The 24,966-nt window shown below is 42.0% G+C and overlaps 1 protein-coding gene across 1 annotated transcript; it reads right to left on the bottom strand.

The window, feature by feature from the left end:
- Positions 1-795: 795 nt before the first annotated feature.
- On the bottom strand, positions 796-8,902 carry oaz2a (ornithine decarboxylase antizyme 2a). The gene is given in 6 exon segments (XM_023955617.2): positions 796-2,074; positions 2,156-2,241; positions 2,391-2,563; positions 4,288-4,368; positions 4,370-4,436; positions 8,695-8,902. Coding segments are annotated over 6 exon segments (558 nt in total). The 5' UTR covers positions 8,715-8,902; the 3' UTR covers positions 796-1,943.
- Between the last annotated feature and the right edge of the window lie 16,064 nt (positions 8,903-24,966).

The raw sequence follows: 24,966 nt of genomic DNA on the forward strand, positions 1-24,966 counted from the left end.
TGCTCGGTGTGAATATAGCTTAAGAGAGCGGCACCCTTGGAAACTGTTCAGTGAAAATAACCTCCTGTTAACTTTATTTACCATAGGTTAAATCTAAAAATAAATTAGACTAAAACCTGTTAATTCATATGTGTATCCCTTGTGCTATCCTAGGTACTTTAACGTTGGGAGTTGGGTCATCTAGACCCACTAGACAGTGCAATGAAGCTTTTTTCTTCAATGATTTGTGATCTTCACTGGTGTCCATGGATTACATGAAATCTTTCCACCTTTATCCACCTTTGTCATGGTAGGGAGAACACGTCAATGTAAGGGTGGGGTCATCTAAGATAGCACAAGGGTTAATCATATTAAATGATTGCTTAAGTGGCAATGAGATGGTAAGATCCAACAACAGGAGTTTTACCTTCTCAGAGTCCGTTTACCACGTCAGGGTCAACGCTGAAAGGACGGACTAAACGTGGTTCTTCTCGTTCAGAGTACACTATGTGTTTGGAAATGAGCTTGTTGTTGCTGGAGCTGACGGAGCGCGTCCTCTCACAGACGCCAAAAATAAAAGCTCACACCCACTTAGCGCCGTGTGGCCTCTTTGGAGAGACGCCAACCGTGAGCGGACCTTTTTTTAGATCCCAACATTAGTCAGACTGAGCTGCAGTTACAAAAGGAATAAAACATACTTCTGCTTTCTCCAACTCAGAAGTTTATTTTGCTTTATCTCCTACATTTTTTTTATTTGGTGACCATTTCTGTGCAGCACATCCAACTATAGAAAGAAAAAACAACAACAAAACAAAGTTTTTCATTATCTTTTATTCACCCACCCCAAAAGGCAATAAACTGTGAAGAATACAAGAGTGGACTGTAACACAATGGTTGCTAACTAATCAGAACAGAAGAAAAGCAAACCCTCTGAAACTATCACAACAGTAGAGAATCATTCATAGATAAAAATAAACCTCTGAGAATCTTCATGTGTTAGCATTTCACTTCAGACGTCCCGTCTTTACTCCATAAAGACAGGATCCCATGCAGGAAGGAGGAAAACCGGCTCGTTTCTGAGAGGGGGGGCAGCAGAAATATGGTGCATGTGGGGAATGTAGGTTAAGATTGCTTTGCATACCATATTAGGTTAAGATAAGCAGATAGTCTGGATCAGTCCGGATTCTTTGGCATGTATAGAGAGACCTTTAAAAAAAAAAAAAAAGCAACCTTTGCTGGGTTTAACTCTACTTGCATAAAAGTGATCACTTCCTGGTTTCTTCTGAATGGGAGTGGATCAATGATGGGATCAGTAAGACTTCAGAGTAAAAGCATTGCAGCGGCTTCTTGAGGCACAGCCCTGAATGAGCCCCTCCAGCTTGGATGTATCTTCAGGGAAGACGGGACGCAGCACACGCTTGTGGCCTAAAGCTGGGGTTTGCCTCCGTGTGCCGTTAAAGAGTCGGGCGTGCGTGCAGCACAGGAGGGGGGAGGAGGGGGGGGGGGGGGTCTTTTAAAGCTTCTGAAACAGTCAAACGTGCTGGAATGATGGCTGGACATGAGGAACTGCCGGGAAACGAACACTGAAGCGTGGATCCGTCTACATCACAGAGCCTGGCCCCACCCCCACTGTTCACCATTCACCCCCCCCAGAAGCCCAGCCTCTTTATAAAAAAATATGCTGAGAGATATGCTGGATATTAATGTCAAACCGCTCCGTCTCCTGAACGTCCAGCTGCTACCCAAACAAAGGACAAGCGGGGGAGGGGGGGACTCCCTTCAAATTCTGCTGCTTCCACAGTCTGTAGGAAGGGGGGGGGGGGGGGGGGGGGTAATCACACAGTAATCCCAATTTATAATGAGTCAACATGACAAACGGTGGCTCCTCCATCAGTGATGGATGGGGTGGGAGGGCTTTTTTGTGGGGATTGGGGTGGGTGGGAGAGGGAGGAGTCAGGGGGCGGTCACTCTTCATCAGAGCTGCTGTCGTCCAGAGAATACACCATAAAAGCCAGGTCGGGCCGGGCCGGTACCATGGGGTTACCCGGCTTCACCATCTCGAAGCCGATGTAGTGAAACGTCCTGATGATGGAAACTGGTGAGAGGAGAGGTCAGCGGGTCAGAGCCAACGCCACAGGAAGAGAAGGTCTGCTTACAAACACAAAGCGGCGCTCACATCGATCTTCTCGGCTTTTGTGGAACCACAGGAAGACGAAGTTCACTTTCAGCTTCTCCTCTGCGAACTCCAGCAGGGCGGTCAGCCTGAGAACAGAGCAAACGGGTGATACACTGCTGCTGCTTTACATAATCATGCAGCAGCAGCAGCTGCAGCAGGAAAACTGACAGCAATACGTAACGGATGCAGTGAGGTTTTTCCCTGAACTGGGAGCTGGGATGGAGAAAACACGTACCCCTCTTTGCTCCCTTCCACCAGCGCACCAGCAGGAATCTCCAGGAAGAGGCTGTCTCCGGACAGAGCCGTTTCCCAGAAGGCTGCGCGGCGTTCGCTCAGCTGGTAGTGGAAGCGGAGGAGAGCGGGGTTCCCGTTCACTGGAGCGGCCTCCGTCACCGTCAACTTGTCATCCTGGATTCACATGAGGAAACCAAAAGAGATGGACGGTGAGTCACATTCCAACGGCTGACGCAGACAGAAAAGACGGGAAAACTCTGTCTGCGCAAGAGCTCGTGGAATTTTATGACCAACTCTGGACCTTAATATTGATCCACATCTCTCCACCAAAACATGAAAATACCCGGAATATATCAATTTTGAGAAAGTGACAAAAAAGAAAGATCTAATAAAAACTATGATGAAGTCAAACCTGGGCTCTGAGTTTTTAAAGTTGAGTTTTTGGTGTTTTTAACGTCTTCTTGGGGCATTTTTCTCACCATGGGGGAAATCTATAAAGAGAATTAAGCTCAAAATAGCTTTCTAAGTATTTCTTTATTCAAATCTTTGTGAATCATGAGCCGACAAAGAAAGACAAAAAGCCACTAGGCGGCCCATTGAGTGTATGAGAGAACTGGACTGAGTGAGTGCGATGTCACCCAAAGAAAACCGGATTCTTTCCAGCTCCGAATCAAGTCAACTCAGTGGACAAATGTTTGCCATACAGACGTTGACAAGTTGGAACCAGACGATGTCAGTAAGCAACGACTGAGCCGAATCCATCAGAGTTTCCATGACAACCAATCAGGAGTGAGCTTGGAGGAAGTCCACTGCCCTGGAACGTCTGGAGTGAGACCACCTACTTTTAATGAGGCATCTTATTGGTCAGTTTATTATTTGAAAAACTTGCACCAAAGGAAAAAATACAATTTAAAAAATTAGGATTAGCACGAGGGTGTTAGAAAAAAGGTAGCGGAGTAAGGATGTTGATCCTGACCAATAGAATGACTGAGTCACGGCTGTTTATTTCTCTGTAGACGTCGGTGGGATTTAGCTTCTTGGCGCACTTCCTGTTTAGAACACAAAGGAGGAGGAGTCACTCAGTCCAGCCCTCTTATACAGCCAAAGGTTGACAGAGACGCCACGTGGTGTTGACAGATGTGAGCCCATGAACAGGTCAAGCAGGAGGAGCCTCAGAGGACAGATGAGGACGTTCACTGCAGTTCTGATCCGTCTGATCCTGAATCTGTAATCCTCCTCGAGGCTTACGGGTCTGCACAACGACCGTTAGCAGCCGGCCCGACCGTTGGAACCAAAACCACTCCATTTGATTGGCTTCTAACGTTTGAATGATTGAGCAAGCCTGACAGGAAGGATTCGTGCATGAAATCCCCAGCAGGTGCAGATCATGATGCGGCAGATTCACACTTTTTAGTTCACAGAGGAGTTAGAGCAGCGAGTCATGGATAATGCACCCCACTGTGATTATCCTGCACAAGTGCTGACACGAAACTAGAACAGCACGTGCCAACGTTTGAGGGGTTTTCCCTTCAGCCTTTTCAGGGTTTTGCTGAAAAAGTTCTAGATAAACCTACATTTATTCAGTGACAACCTCTGAGTGTTCAGAGGAAAGGTCAAAGTAGGAGAATTCTGAAGGAAAAATACAGAAAGAAAAGGTTTTATACGACGAAACGCTGAATATTTCTGCACTGCAGCTGCTTCAGATTACACCCGATTGGTGGAAAACTCCTAAAAAGCCTGTTGAATAAGAACAAACTTGGAATTAGCTTTCCATCCGGCCTGCTGTGCTGCATAAACGCCACAGCAGCTGGAAGCTTTCTGTTGTTTATGGGATCTAAACGGGGTTTCTTCTACTTTCTAAAAATCCCGCCCCATCACTCCCCCTCCGCCCCCGTTACCTGGTGTAGTAGCACGCTGTGAGAGTGATCCCTGACAGTCCCTCGCCCACCCGGGATCTTCAGCTGTGGGTGAGGGGCATCAGGAGCACCACAGAGGCCCTGGAGCCTGAGGGATGGAGCAGGGCATCAACGAGCCCATCAACCAGGAACTGCAAGACAGAGGAGGAGCCCATTAAGCCCCCAAAAATTCATCGTTCCAGGCACAGTTTGTTACAACACATTTGTCATTTCCTTGATTACTTTGGGGGGCAAAAGCTTGTAAGTCTTGTGAAACAATTTGTGGAAATATGCACCACTTCAAACTAGAGTTGATCAAAACTAGAAAATAAAAAAAAGGAACAGACAGGAACCCATTTTTTTTATCTCTGATCAAACAAATAGATTGAAAAAGTCACATGATCTTAACCTCAGATTCAGTCAGGGCCTTCTGTTTGAATACTGACGTGTTCATCCACTCCTGAAACTGCAAGCCAAGCAGATTGAGGGAAGTAGAGGAAGCAGAGTCAAAACATCTGCAACCTATGGAACATGTGACAAGTTTCAGTCCTCTGACCCGCTTTCCCAGGCTGTTTGTTTATGAACAGTCTGCTGCTTCCCTGACAGACTGAATGACAGTGATTTATTGTGTGTTCAGAGGTCCTAAGGCTTGTGCATGAGCATCGTAAACAAGCGCGTGGTCTGTAAACACCTCTGCAAATAGCCTCCGAGGCTTTCAGGGCAGCGGATCTGCGTTTAGAGTTTCGGGCCGTCTCATTTCTAACTGTGGCCTTTAGAGTCCCACTCCCATCATCTTTTGATGTACTTTAAATGCCTTCCCGGTGGCCTCTGAATTCTGATTATGCCATTTCTGGGCGAAATAATAAAAAAAATATCTTTTCTGCAGAGCAGCTGGAGTTCTTTAAAACTTCCCCTCTGATGTGTGGGTGGGATCGTTGTGCAAGTGAACTCCGGTTCCCTTAAAGCAGACCAAATGGGTCCAGTCTGAATACACCCCAAGTATGCTGATAACGCCGCGTGCAGCTCTCTGAACGCCGCTTCTCCACATTTATCACAGGCAGATCCAACATGTCAGACTGATGAAGACGCACAAATGCTTTCCAACATGTCAAGGTCTGCCTCTCCATTTGCCATCTTGGCTTTCAGACACCCCCCGTCTGTCCTTGATGGAAATGCCAGCTCCGTCTGAAAGGCAAAACTCCCGTCCTCTGATATTACAGCCGCCCTCCAAACTAGTTCCTCCTTCCCCAGTCCAGAGAAGCAGCTCAAGCCCCGCCCATCAAACCAGAAGGTCACCCTAAAAACAGAATCTTGAGCGCTTGATTGTGACACGGACTGTACCGATGAGAATGTCAAAGGCGTTCACGAGCTCGGGCCGCCTGGAGATGTCAGGGAGGATTTGATCAGCTGTGTGTTGCTGTGAGACTCAGAGATGCCAAATGCGTCAGCACTTCACTGTAGCGGGGGGGGGGGGGGGGGGATGAGCGCCGGCCTGTTTGCTCTTCCCGAGCTGGGACTAGTTATAAAAAACGACTCAGGTGAATTGTTTTAGAGGAGCTGAGCTGCTGAGCCTGTGCTTGTTAAAAAACAGGAAGCAGTTTGACGGGTTTATCAAGACAACCAAAACACATAAAACCAACCAAATGTTCTGTTTCTAATCTACTCAATAACCTCTGAAAACACGCTCTCTGGAAGTACCGTAAAAAAGAAACCAAAAAACACTTTGTAGCATTCAGGAGAGTAAACAGGAGTTCCCTCAGGCTTTCAGACTTCTGGAAGTTCAACAGTGAGATGGAAAATATCCTGAGACAGAAACAGGAAAGGCCCACGTGCCCTGAAACCAGAGTGTGGAGGGTTGGATTCCTGCCGCGCCGCTCTGACCCCCAAAATGAAGCGTCCAAAGCAGTCACCTTGCGCCCGGCCAGCTCGTAAACCCATGTAAACAGTGGGTTTGTTTAGTAAATGATCTAAATGGTAACAAGGCATCAAGGTTGGCATAAATCAGATATCCAGCTGTCAGCCTGAATACACCCACATGGAACTGACCAAATGTGTGCAGAACAGTGTGTCCTCCCTCCTGTGGACACATTTTTTCTTTCTTCAGGGGGCACCTCTAAGATAATTGTTCTGTCCATAGAACAGGCTGTGCTCCGATAACGCCCCCACCCTCCACAGCGTAACCAGGGCAGACAGTGGGATGCTTGTAGCAGAAACTGAGCTGTCAGATGAGTCGATGCACAACAGCAGGTGGTGAGAACCAAATCTGCAGGTTTAGAATCTTTTGTGAAAACCTCCTCATAGTGAGAGTTGGCAGCCTGAGCGGCAGAGCCGCTGAACCAAAAGGAAACTCACTGAAACGCACGTTCAGGCTGGTTCTCTGTGAGGTCTGTCGTTTTCATTTGCAGGAAGCACATCCATTTCTAAAACTAAATAAAGGGGCCTGTACACCTGGCAAGAACCACAAAACCATTTTTACTCAAATTCAACTTTTGTGGACATTTTTCCCCTGACATTTTGAACAGCAAACCAAGAACCAGAGGCTTTTACCATAAAAAACGTTACGTTTGCAGGCCTTTGCTGTGTTTTTTAAATGATCTCTAAAGCTACGTTCACACCAGGCATTTGACTTGCGTTCAAGAACGCAAAGGTTATGGAAGATAGCTTCCTTCTACATCCTGACCCCAAAGCTTTTTGGTGGAATTGCAATATGTGGTAGTGATTTTTGACTGGAAAGAAAACATTCCAGGTCTTTGCCTTGATTTTAAAAAGTCTTTACTTGTGTATTTGGGCGCATTTACAGATTATTTGAACAGCTGGGCTGATGACAGATGCCAGCTGAAACCGGCACGCTCACCTCTGGTTTCATAATGGAAAAATCCGATCCACAATCTCTCAGCAACGGCTGAAGAGAACTGTCTGTCAAGCAATTAAAGCCACACTTAGAGGCACTCAGGTAGCTCGGCGTAGACACTTTAGCCACTTCTACATGAACGCACCGCCCCAGAGATTCCACTGATGCTCCGGAGGGAGACCGTCAGGGGGGACGGTTACATAAGGGGGCCGATGTAGGCCAGTCACTGCCTTCAGCGGACAGGGTCACGGCCGCAGTGCCAATGTGGTCACAGCACTGAACCCCCACCCCACCCCACCCCATCTCCATCTGTACTGCCTGACAGATGATAACAGCACAGGAGACAAAAGGGAGTGTCTCGATCTGAACGGAAACAAAAGCAAAGTACTCGAGCTGATCAATTATTTATCAAATACTTATCTTAGAAACAACCATCTGATCACTTTAGGATTCATGAAAATAACAAGCTATTCTCAAACATCTGTGAAGCAGTGATCTGAAACCTTTACTAGGGGGACAAAATCAAGTTTTAAACCCCAGAGTCAACAAGCTGCAGCATCATCATAGCTCCACGGCGAGGACGGAAAAAAGGAAAAGAACTAAAGTGAAGTCAGGATGTGGGGCACAGAAAAAAAAAAAAAAATCCGACTAAACCTCCACAATAACCTCAGCGGGTGATCTGAGCTTTCTACAGGCAAATCTATAGAAACAAACAGTTTGGAAAAATACAAGAACTTCAACTCTTTTGGTCAAAAAGCAGCATGACGATACATTTCAATGAAAAACATGGCATGATTGTTGAAAACAAACTACAAAAAGCTAGAAATGAATTGTTTAAATGGGACAAAGTTAATACAGCTTTTGCAATAGTATAGCCAAAGATAATACGTACATTTATTTATTTTCCAAAAATATATTTTTCAAACAAATCTAAAAACAATGATTTACTAAAACCAATGTTTTCCCTTTTTTTTAAACTTTATTATCATCTCTTTTCATGTTGGACAATCAGTTTTTGGATTTTAGATGATCGTGTTGTTGACAAAACATTGTAGCTTGCTTTTCCCTACAATTTTCAATGAAATGTTGCTTGGACTCGTTCATTCTCCACAACTTTATTTACAGCCAACTAAACACAACACAGCAATAAAAACAGGAAGCTAGCTTGAAGGAGAGCTGCAATTCCACTAACGACCACTACTTTTCAATAAAACAGCTCAAACATGATTTCTAATGACACTTATGCAATAAGAGAAAGTGTCAGTCATTCGAAAGCGTTTATATATAAACATAAATAGCTTCTTGAGCACCTCAGCATTGCTCGTGAAAATATTTGACCTCCAACTTTTCAGATTCAGAACAACAGCGCCGCCATGTATTTCTGCCAGTTTTCCTAGATTTTCAAAGACTGTATTTCCAGCTTCCCTCGGAGTACAAGAAGTGTTTTTCCACATTTTTCCTCTTGAAACAACAGTTTGCACGCCCAAATAATATTAATAATAAACTAACCGTCAGCGTTCTTCGTCTTTCTAATATAAATAAAGGAAGAAAGGTCCTACCTCTCCTCTGTGTTTAGCATGATAGCTTCGGGAAAACACGACTGTCTGGGTGCTTTCTAAAAGCCAAAACTATTGCTGTTTAACAGGAGCTCCCCGGATATTTTCACCATTCGTAAGTTCAAAATTAAAACGTCTTTGTGGTTAAAGGCTATCAATGTTTACATGAAATAACCACTTCTCCCCTCGCTGAAACACTGAGACACAACTGACGGCTGTGTTCAGAGTTGGGCTTTTTATAGCTGCAGCAAAGCATCTTGGGTAATCCTCCACTTTTTCCTTTTTTTTCTAGAGATACCATTGAATGTGGAGAAGACAAACAAAACAATCAAAATTCACAAAACCAGCATAAGACACCGTTTTTATGACTACAGCTTTTTTTTTAGATAAATGCAGCAAATAAGAAACACACAAATAACAGTTTAACAACTTTTCTGTTATCTTTATTTATTTTTTCCAGTATTTTATGTTATTGACACTGAAATACGCCTAGTTGCAATTGTTTAGAACTGTATTTTTTTTTAAATAATGATTTTTTTTGTAGACATCTTTACTCAAAGGAACTTAGAGATTTCTTACAATATTTTTCAAAAACAATTTAGAACTTTGATGGTCTGAACTCTGCTGTTGGTGCAGATTTGTCAGTTTCACATTCTGCAGATGGTGACCTTTTATGACATGACGTGTCTGTGCGCCTATCAAAGGACTGGGTTTTTGTAATCATGAATAGACGCACTGTGTTGGGTAAACCAGACTCATTTGGTGCTAAAAGTGTTCTAAGAAAACACACAGTGCTCAATGGCAACACTAAGTTTCAGGGGATTTGGTTTTTACAGCCAAAATTGAAGCATGTCCGAGTAGAAATCACTCTTTAGCGCCACATATCTATTTAAGCCTCTACACCCTATGTTGTGTTGTATAGTAAATGTCGTGATCCACAACCATATGCCTAAAGGTTTGACATGGTAAATCAATCACGTCAATAAAAAACACATATTTGTGCAAAGTAAATGGTGCTTTTATTTTTGAAGTTTTAGGTTCCCATCTTTTTTTTGTGTTTTTGCATCCTCGGATAATTTTTACACAGTTAATTTCCAGAAACTTGAGGTATCATGTGGGGTGGTACCACTGTCCAAATTATTATCAACAGAAAATCAAATTCCTGATTGCTGCTTTAAAAACTGGAGGAAAGCAAAGTCAAATGAATCATACACAGTAAAAGTGTTATTGAACACTTATGTTTCACATAGAAAACTTCCACGGGAATGATCAAGAAACCCTGATAAAACCTTTACATGGAAAAAAGTATGATTTTCAATGCTTTAAAGATCAAAGAGAGAGAGAGTTTCCAGTTGTGTCTTTAGGAGGTCATTTTTAAATCTCATCATTTGAGATCCTCTACTTTAACCCTTGTGCTATCTTAGATGACCCCCCCCCCTTACATTGACATGTTCTCCCTACCATGACAAAGGTGGATAAAGGTTACAGACCCCCTCTGATTAAAATGGTGTTTTTGGCATTTTTCTGATGTTGGAAGACATATCTGAAGAAAATTTAAGCTTAAAATTGCATTTCTGAGTGTGTCTTCATTCAAAATATTATGAATCAGGAGCTGACAAAGAAATTCAGGCTGGAAAAGATTGTATTTGCGATATAAAAATACACTGGGAGGCGGGCCGCAAGCTCCCTGCTCCAATCCAGAACAGGGAGGGATGGGGGGAGCGGTGTTACTTGCCCACGAATCAGAGGGGAATGTCTAGTAAAATCCCGCCGCTCTGCAGAAACTATGACCTGGAAAACAAAACAAGTTTTTTTGATTTAGGCCTAAAAAGGCATAATTGTAATTCGAAGACCACTGGGATACCTTTTTTAATTAGATGGGAGTGGAACTTTAATGCTTTCCCTTTATCTACTGCAGTGTATGCAGGAATCATTGTGTCAACAAACAAAAATTGACAAAGCAACCTGAAATGACTGAAAATAACAGTCTGTTTCCTGTAAACCCCCCCCCCGCGGTGTTTCGTTTGGCTGGGGCTATTGGTCAGTTTCTCAACATAGACCCGCTTATGTAAGAAGCAATGGAAAAGAGCCACAGTACCGAACAGATTACTGGATTAGTAACAAGATAACAGCCGGGCTACTTGATCTTGGCACCGGCATCACAGCGTTGATGCAGGAGGTCTAGCTGGCCTGGGTGAGTGGAGGACGTGGGGGTCACCGCCACCTGTTGGCCTTCACATGACAGCACCTCTGTGATGTAACAGCACCAAGTTCGGACATAAACAGACCCACATCAGGTCCGGTTTTTTAATCTGTTTAGTTTCAAATAAGTAAAGGGTCCAAATACCTGACTTCATTGAACATCCCACACATTTTCCCAGACTTTTCTATGCGGTTGTCATGCCTGGGATTTTATAGCTGCTAATTAACAAACTGAAACCTAAGATTTGAGGGAAATGGCATTAATTTTTCTTTTGCAACATGAATTTACTGTAAAGAAGACATTTTACTCCGTTCTTAAATGTGTCAAAATAAAAGTTGCTGGAATTTACCACCAGAGAGCCAGGATGTTGCATCCAAATCAGCCTATTGCGTTGTGCTCGAGAAAACCAGAGTCCATGTGCTCCATAAGGGACCACGTGTGCCACCAGAAGCAGCTGACAGAAGGGAACAGGAGCCCGTGCTGCAAGTCAGGTAAACAAGGAGCATCATAGTGTTGAGAACAAACTGTGCCCTGTGTGCCCTTTGTGACCTCCACTGCACCAGCGGCACACCAGAGAGGTGTAGAGTTTATTGAAAAAAATCATAATTTTAGCATTAGATCGCTAATGACGGATGGGCTCTGTTACAGATCAATACAACAATTACAATTTATTGAGAAAGGGACAACAAAAAACTGGATGAAAGGTGGAGCCGGTGGCAACTGCTCCCCAGAGAGCCAAGTGATTGTGAGAAGAGACTTTCAGGCACAGACTAAGGTCATGTGTATGTGTGGTCTACTCCTCATCTCCTGAAGGAAGCAGTGGATGTACTGGGAAACAAGAGCCAGTGAAGCTACGTTTGCACCACCCTCTGCAACGTGCATTCAAGCGACACCTTACAATGAAAAGTTTATGTAAACGTGCACAAACTCTCGTGCTCACGTGTAGCTACGCACATTTCAACAACTGTTTTTTTTAGCTCTTTTTTTTTTGGACATTGAATGTGCGTTGAAAGCGTTGACTGTATAATATGTAACTGGACGAATCACTTGTGACGTCACCCAGAGAAAATGCCTTCCTTCTGGGTGCAACCAAATGAAGTCGATTCCGTCGCCATTTTTCCGCGATATGTCCGTCCCCGTGTTGGAACCAGACGTCCTCAGTTAGGCTGGATTGGGCCGTCTACATTTCTATGGCAACCACTATCTCCAATCAGGAGTGCGCACATTAGAAGGCCCCACCCCTCTCACTGAAAGCAGCTTTGAAAAATCTGTCAATTAAACGCTTCAAAATTTTGATGGCAGGCCACAAACTTTCATTGACGCATCTGATTGGTCAGTTTATGACTTGAATCTCTTGCACTCCAGCAAAAATATCACAAAAAAAATTGCGGTTAGCAAGACCATGTTACAAGAAGGTACCAGAGCAAGAACAGTTATTTTGACAAACAGAATGACTAAGTAATAGCTGTTTATTTCTCTTTACAGGTCTTTGGGATTTCAGCTTTTTGGGACCATCGAGGGGGGAGGGGTTGTTAGGTCTTGTTCTCATTTACTGTCAATGGTTGAAAGTTAAACCAGGTTGAACTTTGACCAATCAGGGACTGGCATTTAGTAGTGATGTATAGATGGTCTCTCTTTTTATCACTGAAGTGTCAACTGTTTTAAAAATCGATCATGAAAAAGAAATGAATAATTGCGGTTTGTGTCCGGCTGGAATTTTATGACACCAAGTCTTTCATATGTCGGAATAGAGCTGTGAAAGAAAATGTCTGGAGCAAGATTCACCAGATTTGCACGTCTTCAACTATTCACACCATGCAGGCATGCACTTATAAACAGTAGCAAAAGAAAAGGAAGAAGAAGCCCCTCCCTACTTGTCCAGTGTGAACACCACGGGCTAAACGGGCGTTCAGGAATGCTCGTTTGGTGTGTTCAAGAACGCTAGTCAAATTCTTTATGTGTCTGAAGCGTTAGGTAAATCCGAATTTATCCCCTACCCCTCCGGCTTCTTCCTACCCCGACATTTAACCGTCCAAGCGGAGAGTTATGGAAAACTTGGGTCTTCTAATCAGGACGTCGCTCCCACTAGATGATGTCATGAATAGTTGCCAGTGAGCTACGTTAGCGTGTTGTTACCAGCGCTCTAGAAATGCAAAACAACATCAGTTCAAGTCATTACATACATTTACATGTAAACTTCTGTGCTTCAGAGCAAACCCACATGAAGAAATGAGTTTCTCTCTCTCTCTCCTCTCTACAATTGGAGGGGTAGGGGAAGAAGTTGGATTTGGCCTCAGAGACAGTTTTAAGACGTCCCCTGGAGTTGCAGTTTGTTAGGAGCATCTGCTAAAGAGAAAATCCAAATTCCATCGTCTCATCCTGAGGCTGAATCATGGTCTCATGCTGACAGGAAGAGTAGTTTGGTCAGTGACATAGGCTTTGACTTGGAGCATTGTTGAAGGGCGGAACCTTGTTGGTGAGCTAGACTGGGACAAAGATTGAGGCTGGAATGAGCAGGAAAACCATCTTAAACTGGTGCTGAGGAGGTAAGCATGTGATTCATAAATCCTCCTCCTGACCATCAGCAATGCAAATTTGTCCTCTGTAGAGGACATTTCTAAACCTGAATGTCATACTTCAATTATACCATCATACCAATGAGAAGGGGTGGGGCTCTGAGAATCATAGTTTTTGGTGGATTTTAAAAACACTCAACCAAACTAAACTTCTTTTCTCTGGCAATCAGGAGATTAGTATAACTCCACGTGATGTCTGTCAAATTTAAACATTGTTCTTTGTCAGATAGATGTCAAGTTGCCTTCAGGTGATTGTGTTGATTCTCCCATTGTGTTGCAGGGTCTCAGCTTCCTCACTGCAGTCACACTTCGCACCTTCATAAGCTGCTTGTCTCGCTGTGATGCAGCCCTGCAGAGTAGTCCGTGTGCCACACATCTGATCTCCTCTGCAGACACGTGCACCTTCAGACCACACACGGATTAATACCTGTGATGCATGCATGACCACTTTGTTGGTCAGACGTAGTAATAATCATATGTAAGCATTTTAGGGATGTACCTTTGCAGCTCAATGTAGTCTGCGGTCAGATAATTTGAAGATATTAGCTGGGATTTTGACACCTTACTTTATTAGTTTTTACATCCACACTTGTGTGTCACACACACTGCAAAAAGAGGGCCCAGAGAAATAAGTCCAAAATTCTTACTCCCCTGACATATTTTCTTTATAAGTAGAAAAAAATCTGCCAAAGGGGGAAGGAAAAATGCTCTTAACAAGAATTCTTCTTTTAAGAAAAAACAATTCTAGTCACTAAAACAAACTAAGAATATTATGCCACAAAAACTTCTTGATGAGATTAATTTTCTTGAAAAGGAGAGAAAGTAAGACCTTTTTTTTCTGTGAATTAAAGGCTTCTAAAAAAGAAACTTTTTAGGATTCAGTCTCTGCAGTGCAGCTGTTGGGTTTTGCTTGCAGGCAGGCAGCTGATGCTGTCTGCAGAAATTGTGTAAGTGGGTAATCTCTCCATATTGACTGGAGCCTGAAGAGCCAACATGACTGCTCTTTTTAAAACAAGCCCATCTTGCCCTAAGCTCTACACTTCATTACATAAGTCCCTCTGCCCCCTTTCCATCCTCGGGTTCTGGCACACTCCACAGTGCTCTTTGTGGACTGACTGCTCCTTCAGCTCTCCGTCAGTGTTAGTAGTTGTGTTCACGTTATTGTGCATGAACCTGGAAATCTGCCTCCCTGTCCGTTGCCTCCAGAAGTACAGTCAGATAAATATTTCATGCTGATTACACAACCCCAACAAGTAGAGAGCCAGCAGAACGCAACTGCTATTATCCCACGCAAAGCTGGCACTTACCGTACGTTTTTCCTTTTTGTGTGTGTGTGTGTGTGTGTGTGCTTTTGGGCAGAGCATTTAGGTCAAATGGAGGAGATGCTTTAATTAGCAGCAACTGCAAACAGGGAGCAGAGGATGCCTGTTCCATTTAAGGAGGGCAGGACTTACAGTCTCCTGTGGCTTTACTTATTAAACACACTTTTATTTCAGTCCTGAGGCTGAGACAAATGTGATGAAGAGAAGATGAGGTAAAGACAGATGAAGGCCCAAACCAATTAATTCAAAGATGTAGATGTGGAAAAGTGTACTTTTATGGGTTAGTGGGAATGTTATAATTCAACGAAGAGCTCAACTTGATCTACAGACGGATAAAAAAAGATTTGGCTAAAACTTTTTTCACTTTGGTTTTCTGAAATGAACAACAGAAGTGTAAGAAAAGTAGTATGAACGTAGTATCACACCAATAGTAGTTTAGTAGCATTAGTCTGATTAATATAGTTGTTTTAAAGATCCGTTCTGATCAAAATTATGCTCTTACTGCAATTTTCTGATGATGGAGGACAAAATTAGGATTAAAATAGCTTTTCTGAGTTTTTCTTTATTCAAATTGTTGTGATTCAGGAGCAGATGAAAAAATGCAGTTTGAAAAAGATCGTATTTGTGATGGAGATATTACGTTGGAAAGGCCACAACTCCCTTGTGGTATTCTGATGCATCCATCGTCTGAGCTGGCATCTGTCTCAAGACTGTATGGCTGATAGCTTTGATAATGTTCGCCAATTTTGTTGAACGGCTAATGTTAGCTTGGGACTGTGAGCTCTCAGTTATGGATAGTGGGGAGTGGGGTGGGGTTGCTCCATGCCTACTACCAAGGTGAATTTCTAATGAACTACTAACGCTCTGCAGAAACTATGTCCTAGAAAATGACACAGGTTTTTTTATTTTGGCCAGAAACTGTAAAATCAATTAAATCAGTTAAAAGACCACTGGGAACAATTTTACCATAGTTTAAAAAATAATTGAAGTGGGACTTTAAACAAAAAAATATATATATTGTCTTGGCTGGCCAAAATATAAATCTTTAATTAGAAAAAAATATAAAATAAGGAAAGACCTTTAAAATCTTGATTTTAAGGAGACAACCGTATTTAGATTAAAACATGGACATTTTTGCAACATTTCACTGACAGGACAGCAAAACTACTAAATTTGCCAAGATTTCCCTGTTTTAAAGTTGCGTCGCAAAAGGAATCCAATTGCAACGCAACAAAACACTTGTTTTAACAGAAAACAAAATACAATAAAAAAAAGTGGAGAAACTAGACTATTTGATTTTGTAATCATATGACATGGATAATGCTATCTTGGAGCATTTAAGGGTGTCTTTCATAAAGGAGGTTTGAGGAGATCCCAAATGAAAAGTATAAGGTCTGAGAAGAGCGTTAAAACAACGTATCATTCAAAACATCAGTGCAAATACTAAGATCGGAGTGTTTCCAAACAGAAAGCCCCAAAAATTGCAACAAAAATGGTGAGCAGTAGTGGAGCTATCTAGCCGTACAGAAGCCAGCGTACATGGATCTAGCGGAGTGAATTATTTCAGGATGACCATCCAGCTTTCACAGCAGCACCTTTCCAAAGGACGTCCTCGATCCTTCAGCAAGAAAGCTGCTAGAATTTTTAGAGAAAAATATCCATGGCAGCAGATGAAGAGGATATGGGTTCTGGCTGACCCACCTTCAGTTTTGATCTGACCCAAATGATTTTCAGTGTTTATTTTCAGAACTAGACATGGATCTGCGTCAAAGCACTGACGTCACACCTGTGAATATCTTAGCAGGAAGAATGGGAAAAAACACAGAAGCATCCCAGAATCTTATTCAAGGCTTTACTGTCTTAAAGCCAAAAAAATGCTGTAAAAATGATATAATTGTATTATTTAGTTAAAAACACACAGATAAATCAAAATGTTAGTGTTTCATTGAAAAAATTCAGATAATTTGTATTTTAAAATCCTTGCTTGCTGTTGTTGACCCGTGGCTTAACGTGTACACATGCTGGACAGAAGATGCAACCTTTTCCAGGTAAATCCCTGGTGAGACAATGGAAAGACCTTCAGAGCTTTGCCTGATTTAGCATGTGCTCTGGCCTTCCTGTCCACAGCCGTGAGCAAGCAGTTCTTCCGAAGGAAGGGCAGGAGATCGTGGGAATAGGCTTGTCACCCCAGCCTGAGCCACGTCCTGAAGAAAGCTCTTTCCAGGGAACAGTACGACTCCACGCGCCGCGGGCGGGGAAGAGAAAGCCGAGCGGAAACGGCAGAACAATGAAGAAATGGACCTGACAGTGCTGTGTGGCCATAAGTCTGGGTGGAAACCCAAAGCTTTGTTGTACTCAGGTTTTTGTCCAACTCATTGACAAAAAAAGGCCCAGTTCTCACAGTAACTTTTCCCACACTGCTGCTTACGTTGTATATTTAGACTACTCTTGTCGAACGGTTTCCTCTGACTTGCATGTGGCGTGTTTGTGTTTCCTTATCTCTGCGGACGTGACTTGGCTGTAGTCGCTTTGAACTTGATCGTGCTTTTAAACATTCTCAGTTATCGCTTTTGGATCAAGCAATGAAACAAGGCAATGTAAGTCTTTTCAGTAGACTTACAATTCACAATTCTGCTCATATTTGTATCATTGATATTATTACACATGGCACTTTTTTATCGAGTCACGTGTCCAACTCAGCAACATTCTCCAGCTTTAGAAGAATAGACTTTTCTGTAACACTTTACAATAAAGGTCCGTTTATTAACATTAGTTAATGCTTGATTAAGCATTATTTAACTATTAAATAGTGTTAACAGATACTTTTATGCATTACTTTGCATTGCTATATGTATTATTTTATGCATTCAATAATGGCAGACGATTTGCTTCCTCGAAGTGCGTTAATTCTGATAATGCACACTTCAAAGGCCATTATCCCGCTTATACCATGGTCATGTAGAATCGAAATAAATATTCAATCTGTTTTTTGTACTTTGTTCTTGTTATTTTTTTGTTTTTTTCGCAAAAAACAGACTATTTGTTGCAAGGTGCAGCGCGTTGTTACGGTAACAGGACAACGCACTGAGCTGACACCGACCTGGACTGCAGCGGCAAAAGAAAGCGATATATTTTTGATTGTCGCGAAGGGTCAAATAAAGCAAGCAGTTTAGAGAGAAAGTTCTCCTCTTACCGCTTGTTTTTGTCTAGATGGTGAAGCTAAAGTTTGTTTTAAAGAAGCCGGCGCAGTGATCTACAACATTTAAGTTATGTGACCGGAACTTATTTTTTAGGTGTGCATTATCACTGTAGCTTATCACTTTTTAATGCACACCAAGCAGCCAATCAGAATAGAGTATTCACCCGGACTATGGTGTGAATACACACACACCCCATGATCATGACCCCACACACAATACATACAGGCGCACACACACACACACACACACACACACCAAAACTCTAAATATAAAAGAGAGATATGCTCTTGTGTGAGAAAACAATATATCAGGAATCTCTTATACCACGAGCCAGCTCATCACCATAGTGCCCACCCACAACAGACAGCAACAGGGTCCACTCCACAGCCATGAGGCTGCAATGCTGCACCCCAGCTGCTCCAGGAAGGGTAAGTACTGCAACAACAACCACTGACCAAACTGGCAAGCCCTGGTACAAAACATCTCCACAGGGGCTAAAATTAAAATAAGAACAAAGTGAAAAACGGATGCATGCAACGCATTTAAATATATAAAACGAAAAATAAATGAATCAAGTAAATGCATAAATAATTCAATTGTTTTTATAATGGATAACCAGATAAGATTATCTATGGTAACCCTGGCCGGGATAGGCTCCGGGATAGGCTCCGGCAGCCCCGTGACCCCGAAAGGGAAAAACGGTCAAGAAAATGAATGAATGAATGAATGAATATGGTAACCCTTGTGCTATTCTACGCACTTTAACATTGGGAGTTGGGTCATCTAGACCCACTAGACAGTGCTCTGAACCTTTTTTCTTCAATGATTTGTGATCTTCACTGGTGTCCATGGATTACATGAAATCTTTTCACCTTTATCCACCTTTGTCATGGTAGGGAGAACACGTCAATGTAAGGGTGGGGTCATCTAAGATAGCACAAAGGTTAAAAGGGTGTTGAGTCTCTGCAGCCCTGAGGCTCACCGGGAGGCTGTTCCACAGACGAGGACTGTAATGGCAGAACGAAACCTCATCAGAGGTTTTGGTCCTCATCTTAGGAACAACTGAAAGGCCAGAGTAGAGAACCTCACTGTCCACAAGGGCTCATACCTTGAAAGAAGATCATTGAGAAAAGAAGACCCAAGACCATTAAAATGTTTAAAATCCATTGAAAGAATCTTCAAATTAATCCTGAAACGCACATGGATAGTCAATAAAGCGATTTTAAAATGGGTGTAATGTGTTCCCGCCCCCTGGTCCTCATCTGAACCGATATGCAACACATTACTAAGCTGCTTTCCACGCGACAGAATCAGCTGATTTACATTGATTGCATAACCACTTCACTACTTCATCACTTCAATAAAGTGTGGCTTATCAGTGAAAGGCTGCTTTTCTTTGCTTCAGAATCTGATGAAATCATGTTAATTGCATCAATGGCTGAAGAGTAACAAAAGTCAAAAGAATAGCTGGTGTTTAAGGGTTAATTGTGAATGGATGTAGGATTGGCGAGTACAAAAAACATATATAATCAATCAGTAAAGACGGTTTTATGGGTTTTACATGCTGATACTTCAAAACTAGGGCTGTGGTTAACTCTCTTGCCCAACAGCAAGCCCTGGTTCAAATCCCAGCTGTGGAGTTTACATGGGTGTTTCCCAGGCCCTCCAGCTTCCCCTACAGTCCAAAAACATGCTTCATTGGTTATTTGGTGTCTCTAAATCGCTCCCATGTGTGAATGTGTGTGGCCCTGCAACAGACTGGTGACCTGTTCAAGGTGTACCCTGCCTTTGCCCAACAGTAACTGGGTTGGCTCCAGCAACCCCATGACCCCAAAAGGGATTATTGCCACAGTCACAACTGTCTTTACGGGTGGATACGGGCTGTCTGCGGCTGAAAAAAGGACAAGCGTTGGTGTGGCACGTGGGTAGGCTGCACAAAATCTTCAGATTGTTGAGCCCAAATGTTCATGCCACAGGTCATAGTGAACACTTATACAACACGGGTGAGTAAGGGGGAAGTAGGTGAGATCCAGAAACGTCAATTTATTCATTCCTTCAACCCCCCGCCAAACTCCAAACTGCGCAAGAGCTGTTGTGGTCAGTGTGCAGTCCTTGCATGCTAGCTGGCTGTTAGAAATGAGGAAATCAATCAGTGTGTAGTTTGTGTGGGCATCTTACAGACACTTACGCATTACCTGCACATTCTGTGCGCGCAGCGTTTGCTCAGTCAGTAAGGAGCCAGTATGCACACCTCACTAACGACTAAGGGGCTGTGTAAGCGCCCTGATTGACAGCATTCACCCATATGTCACAAATTCGTGTAACTTACATTATCCTTAAAAAATACTTCACGATACCCTTACCACACGCACAACAATGGTACGTTCCATTTTCATGATGTCCCTTAAGGTGGCCTCAAGGAAACTGCAGGACACACATGTGCTCCCTTTAAGAAGCATCAGCTCCTCTGTATGACCCTACAGGCCCAGACAACCCATTGACCCCCAGGTCAACCCCCCTTACAAGTGGATGTTACTAAGGCATCAGCGGGTCCAGAAGTTGGAAGTTTTGTTTGTAAATGAACTTCCACTTTTCTTCCTGCTTCCAGTAATTTTGTGATCAAATCAGCTGGTGGTCTGTTATCTTCAGTCTGTTCCTCAATGAACAGATGCAACTCTGCACCCGCATGCTTTTAAGAAAACTATTGAGTTTTTCCTCATTTGTATTCAGAGCCACAGGTTCAGGTGTCAGGGTTCAGGTTTGAACACTTTTCCACTGCGCACTCACAGACTTGTCCCGAAGCCGCCGGTGTTGCCTTTCTTTATGCATCACTGTCCAACAGAAATTTGAATCCCCATCCAGATCCAACTCACGTGTGACCTGGTTCCTACATGCTGCCAACCTTTTGGCACAATCTCCTTTTTGTGTATAGTTTGGCAGCAAACTCTGATGCTGCTTCTATATTCATGACGAATCTCATTGTTTACCTCATCTTTGTTGATTTGCTAACACTAAACAGGCACAACTTCTGGAAACGCATCAAAGAGTAAGTTCAAAACTGACTTTAACGTCGTCCCAAGTTTGTTAACTAGTTCCAAGGTTTAATTATTGAAAAAATAGATGATCAGCCAATTAATATATATGCGAATTAATATATACCATCATTTACGGAGACATGCCCAAGATGACTTGAGTTTTTTATAGCAACTTTCCTGTTCAGACATGTCTGATTCTTTAACAGATAACAATTAAAAAATGGTAAATATCCTTGGAGCAGAGGTTTTATGGGGAAAGGGGCAAAATATTGTTTAGTGTAGATGTGGTGGAGCGAGCAGTAAAAGGCAATGACAACAAAAATTAAATCAAAAATATTTACATTTATTTTTTTTAAACATCTTATTTAAACTGACCGAACTAATTGAATACACAAGGGAATATATAGTGGCTGATCAGACCAGCTAGACACACAAGGGGGAACCGTAAAAGACAAGCTACAAACTACAAACTACAACTACAGGTTGACATAGCATTTCCAGAGGGGAGGCGGGGCGATGACGTCAGTGCTATCTCCATGTGTCTAACTGCTAAGAGACACATGCTAGAAGCAGGGTAGCTTTGTGTTAGCTTGTGTTAGCAGACAAGCTTTGTCTTCGGACCGGCAGCCGCCTTCGCATAGCGGAGCGCGAAGCCCCGCAATCCGAAGCTCCAGATCGCCGAAGGAGGAAGTGCTGCCATGCAGACCTGAGAAACTCTAAAACATCATATGAATTTGTGTTTCCAGTGGTGTCCAGACAAAATAAAAGATGATGTAATTCCCACATATTTACATCCAAGATGCTCATTGCGGCATTGCCCGCACAGAGTTTTAAGCACCTCCACGGCTAATGTTTTTAGCACATATTAGCTTAATGCTAACCCGTCTTTCCTGTCCTTCCTTGTAGCGAAGAAAAAAGCACTGACCGCACGGATTTCAACAAAATATGAGCGAGCAGGCCCTTAATAATAATAATAACAGTAATAAAGTACACTGAGAAGATAGTCTCCTGCAGCTTCGCACTGATTTTGCTGGAGCACCATCAACAGCTATAGCAGATTTCACCATGGTAAACGTTTGCTGGTTGGACCAACACGCACTCAGCGGGAAGCTGCAGGAGACTATCTTCTTAATGCGCTTTATTACTGTTATGAATTATTATTAAAGGCTTGCTCGCTCATATTTTTTTTAATTCGTGTGGTCAGTACTTTTTTCTTCGCTGCAAGGAAGGACCCGAAAGACGGGTTAGCATTAGGCTACTATGTGCTAAAAACATTAGCCGTGAAGATACTTGAAACTCCGTGCGGGCAATAAGCATCTTGGATGTAAATATGTGGGAATTACATCATCCTTTATTTTGTTCTGGACACACAGAGATAGCTCTGACGTCATCGCCCCGCCTCCCCTCTGGAAATTCTAGGTCGAATTGAATTATGCGACAATGTTCGTAGGTGGATGGGAAAATGAAAATGCAATCCCCTCTTTGCATTTTCGTTTTAATTATAACACAGAATAAGCTGTTTCTGAGTAGAAAAAGAATTATGAATTATTGAATTTTAATTTTAATTTTGAGTCATTTGATGGAGTTACATTTTGAAAATGAAAAAGTAATTCTGTTAATTACTTTGTCAAATTAGACATTTCTAAATGAATTTTGCTGCACATTAACCAGAGACCTTTTTGAAAATGAAATGTCAAATACCATTTTGATTATCATTTAATTAAATGACAGATTAAGCAGTGTTGAAGAAGAAAATGAAAAAGCATTTCTGGTTTTGACTTTTATTTTTAATTATGCTACACAATCGCTTCCATAGAAAATGCCTCAAGAACATGCTAAAAACACCAAAAACATGATTTTCATTGAAGTGAGTCTTTAAAGAATGATGATGCAAACTAGAACTTCACTCGTGATTCACCCTTCATTAATTCCAACTACTTCTCCTTGTCCTTTCTTTGGTTTCTGCATCCAGTTTAATTGTTAGTCTAGTTGTTATCGGTCTATAGAGCTATAAGTTGTGTCCCAATCAAATGACACAGCCTTTGTAGGTCAATGGCAGCAAAGCAGGATGTGGGCGTCTGTGGATGACTCCAAAATGTGTCCACGCTTGTTGTGATTCTTTCTGGTGTCCCTTTAATCTCTCTGACAAAGCCTGTTGTTGGGAGTTATGCTAAATATGTCCGGGCCGTTTTAGCTTTTCCAACAAGGTCACTCAGTAAAGAATAACACAGTTTCCCTGAACAATCCCCAATCCGCACAAACAAGGACAAAGTGAACAACAGATGGTTTAACCAAGTCCACAATTGTGCCGACTCCAGGGAATTCTTTCCATATTTTGCTCCTGGTGAGTCATTCGATGCCTGAGTGAATCTGGGAAAAACAAGGACTCCAACCTCTCCAAAATACCAGATTGTTGACGGTGAGAAGAAGAATCTCAGAAAACAAGGGCAGCATTTTCTTCCTTAAACTTGATAAGGTGGACAGTACAATTTCATTTTACGCGGAAACCCTTTACCCTAACGGCACTTGAATCCCAGCATTTCCTCAGTAATTACACATCATCTGGACTTTCCCAGAAAGTCTTCTTAATCAGGATGTGGAACCTCAAGTCTTACTGCAACATGAAACAGAATGGTTTCTCTGGATTTTTGGTCAAACGAGAACAATGTATTTCCTTTAAAAAAGGGTGAATGCTAAGAGCTGAAGCTGTTAACAGAGACTTCCAGAAAAAATGACTAGCTGTTTAATAACAGTCAAAAAGAGATGAAGAAAGTTATGCTACCACTGAAAAGTAAAATGCATAATACTTATTTACCTTGGTAAATTGGGAGAGAGTGGATTTTTTTTTGGTACATTAACTAAAGAAAGTGTAAAAGTAATGAAAAAGCGAGGAGATGTGTAAAAAATACCAAAAACACCATGTCAGATAATTAAATTGTCTATTTGAAGGTTAAAGTCTAAACTAGATTAAAGGGGTATTTCTAAAAAACACACACAAAGTAAAAACAAAATAGGCCTAATGGAGCGAAATGATCGAATGCTTTCCTAATGCTAAAATGATCAAATTAGTAGCTAGAAATGCTACCTGGAGACAGTTTAAGAGGGGGAAACATAACTGACACAAAAATACGTCAAAAGACCACAAAAATAGCTAGAATTACAAGGTGAATGCCAATGACATCACAAATAGGGAAAGAAAATTTAATATTTTTGAAACAAGATGAGCAAACAGTTTAACAATCCTAAACGTATTTGGTAAAAACCTAATAAATGTGAACATTTTACAAAGACTATTTATGAATCTACTCTGTTCTGAAGAACTTGGATGGTTTGTTATATTTATATAGTTTATATAGTTTGTTATATTTGTTAATCTAATGACATCGACACACACTAGTTTTTTGTAGAAACAACAGGGATATTTCTAGGGCAATTCATTTTAAAATTGTGGATTTGGAAACTCTGACAAAATGACGGACACACTATATAGTGCACTAAGTGGTGAGAAGTGAAGGAATTGGGACACAGCCACTGTCTCAATGAAAAAAAAAAAAGACATAACATAAAACGTAAAATTAAAATAGAATCACCTGATAAAATTTTATTTGAATCAAGAAACAATTGACAAAATTAGTTTTAAAAAATTAGAATTGTGTGTTTTCTTTATACACTGAACACTACCTCATAAAATCCAGAACAGAAGATCTCAAGGCCTACAAACAATGACATAAATGCGTTTTTGGAGCAACAAATTGAGGTTGTTTTTTTTTCAGGAAAAGCATCAACTACTTCAAGGAGATGATGACAATTTACATTGTGGAGGTAACACAATACCTTGGCCCTGAATTAAAGTTGAGTGAGTGCAACTGCTGTTTGACTGCAGCCCAGAATTTTTTATCTTTCACAATTAGACTGGTTTCAAAATTGAATAGAAAAGAT

This window comes from Oryzias latipes, chromosome 6, assembly GCF_053564925.1.
Source record: "Oryzias latipes strain Hd-rR chromosome 6, Olatipes_Hd-rR_3.1".
In the NCBI taxonomy this organism is placed as follows: domain Eukaryota; kingdom Metazoa; phylum Chordata; class Actinopteri; order Beloniformes; family Adrianichthyidae; genus Oryzias; species Oryzias latipes.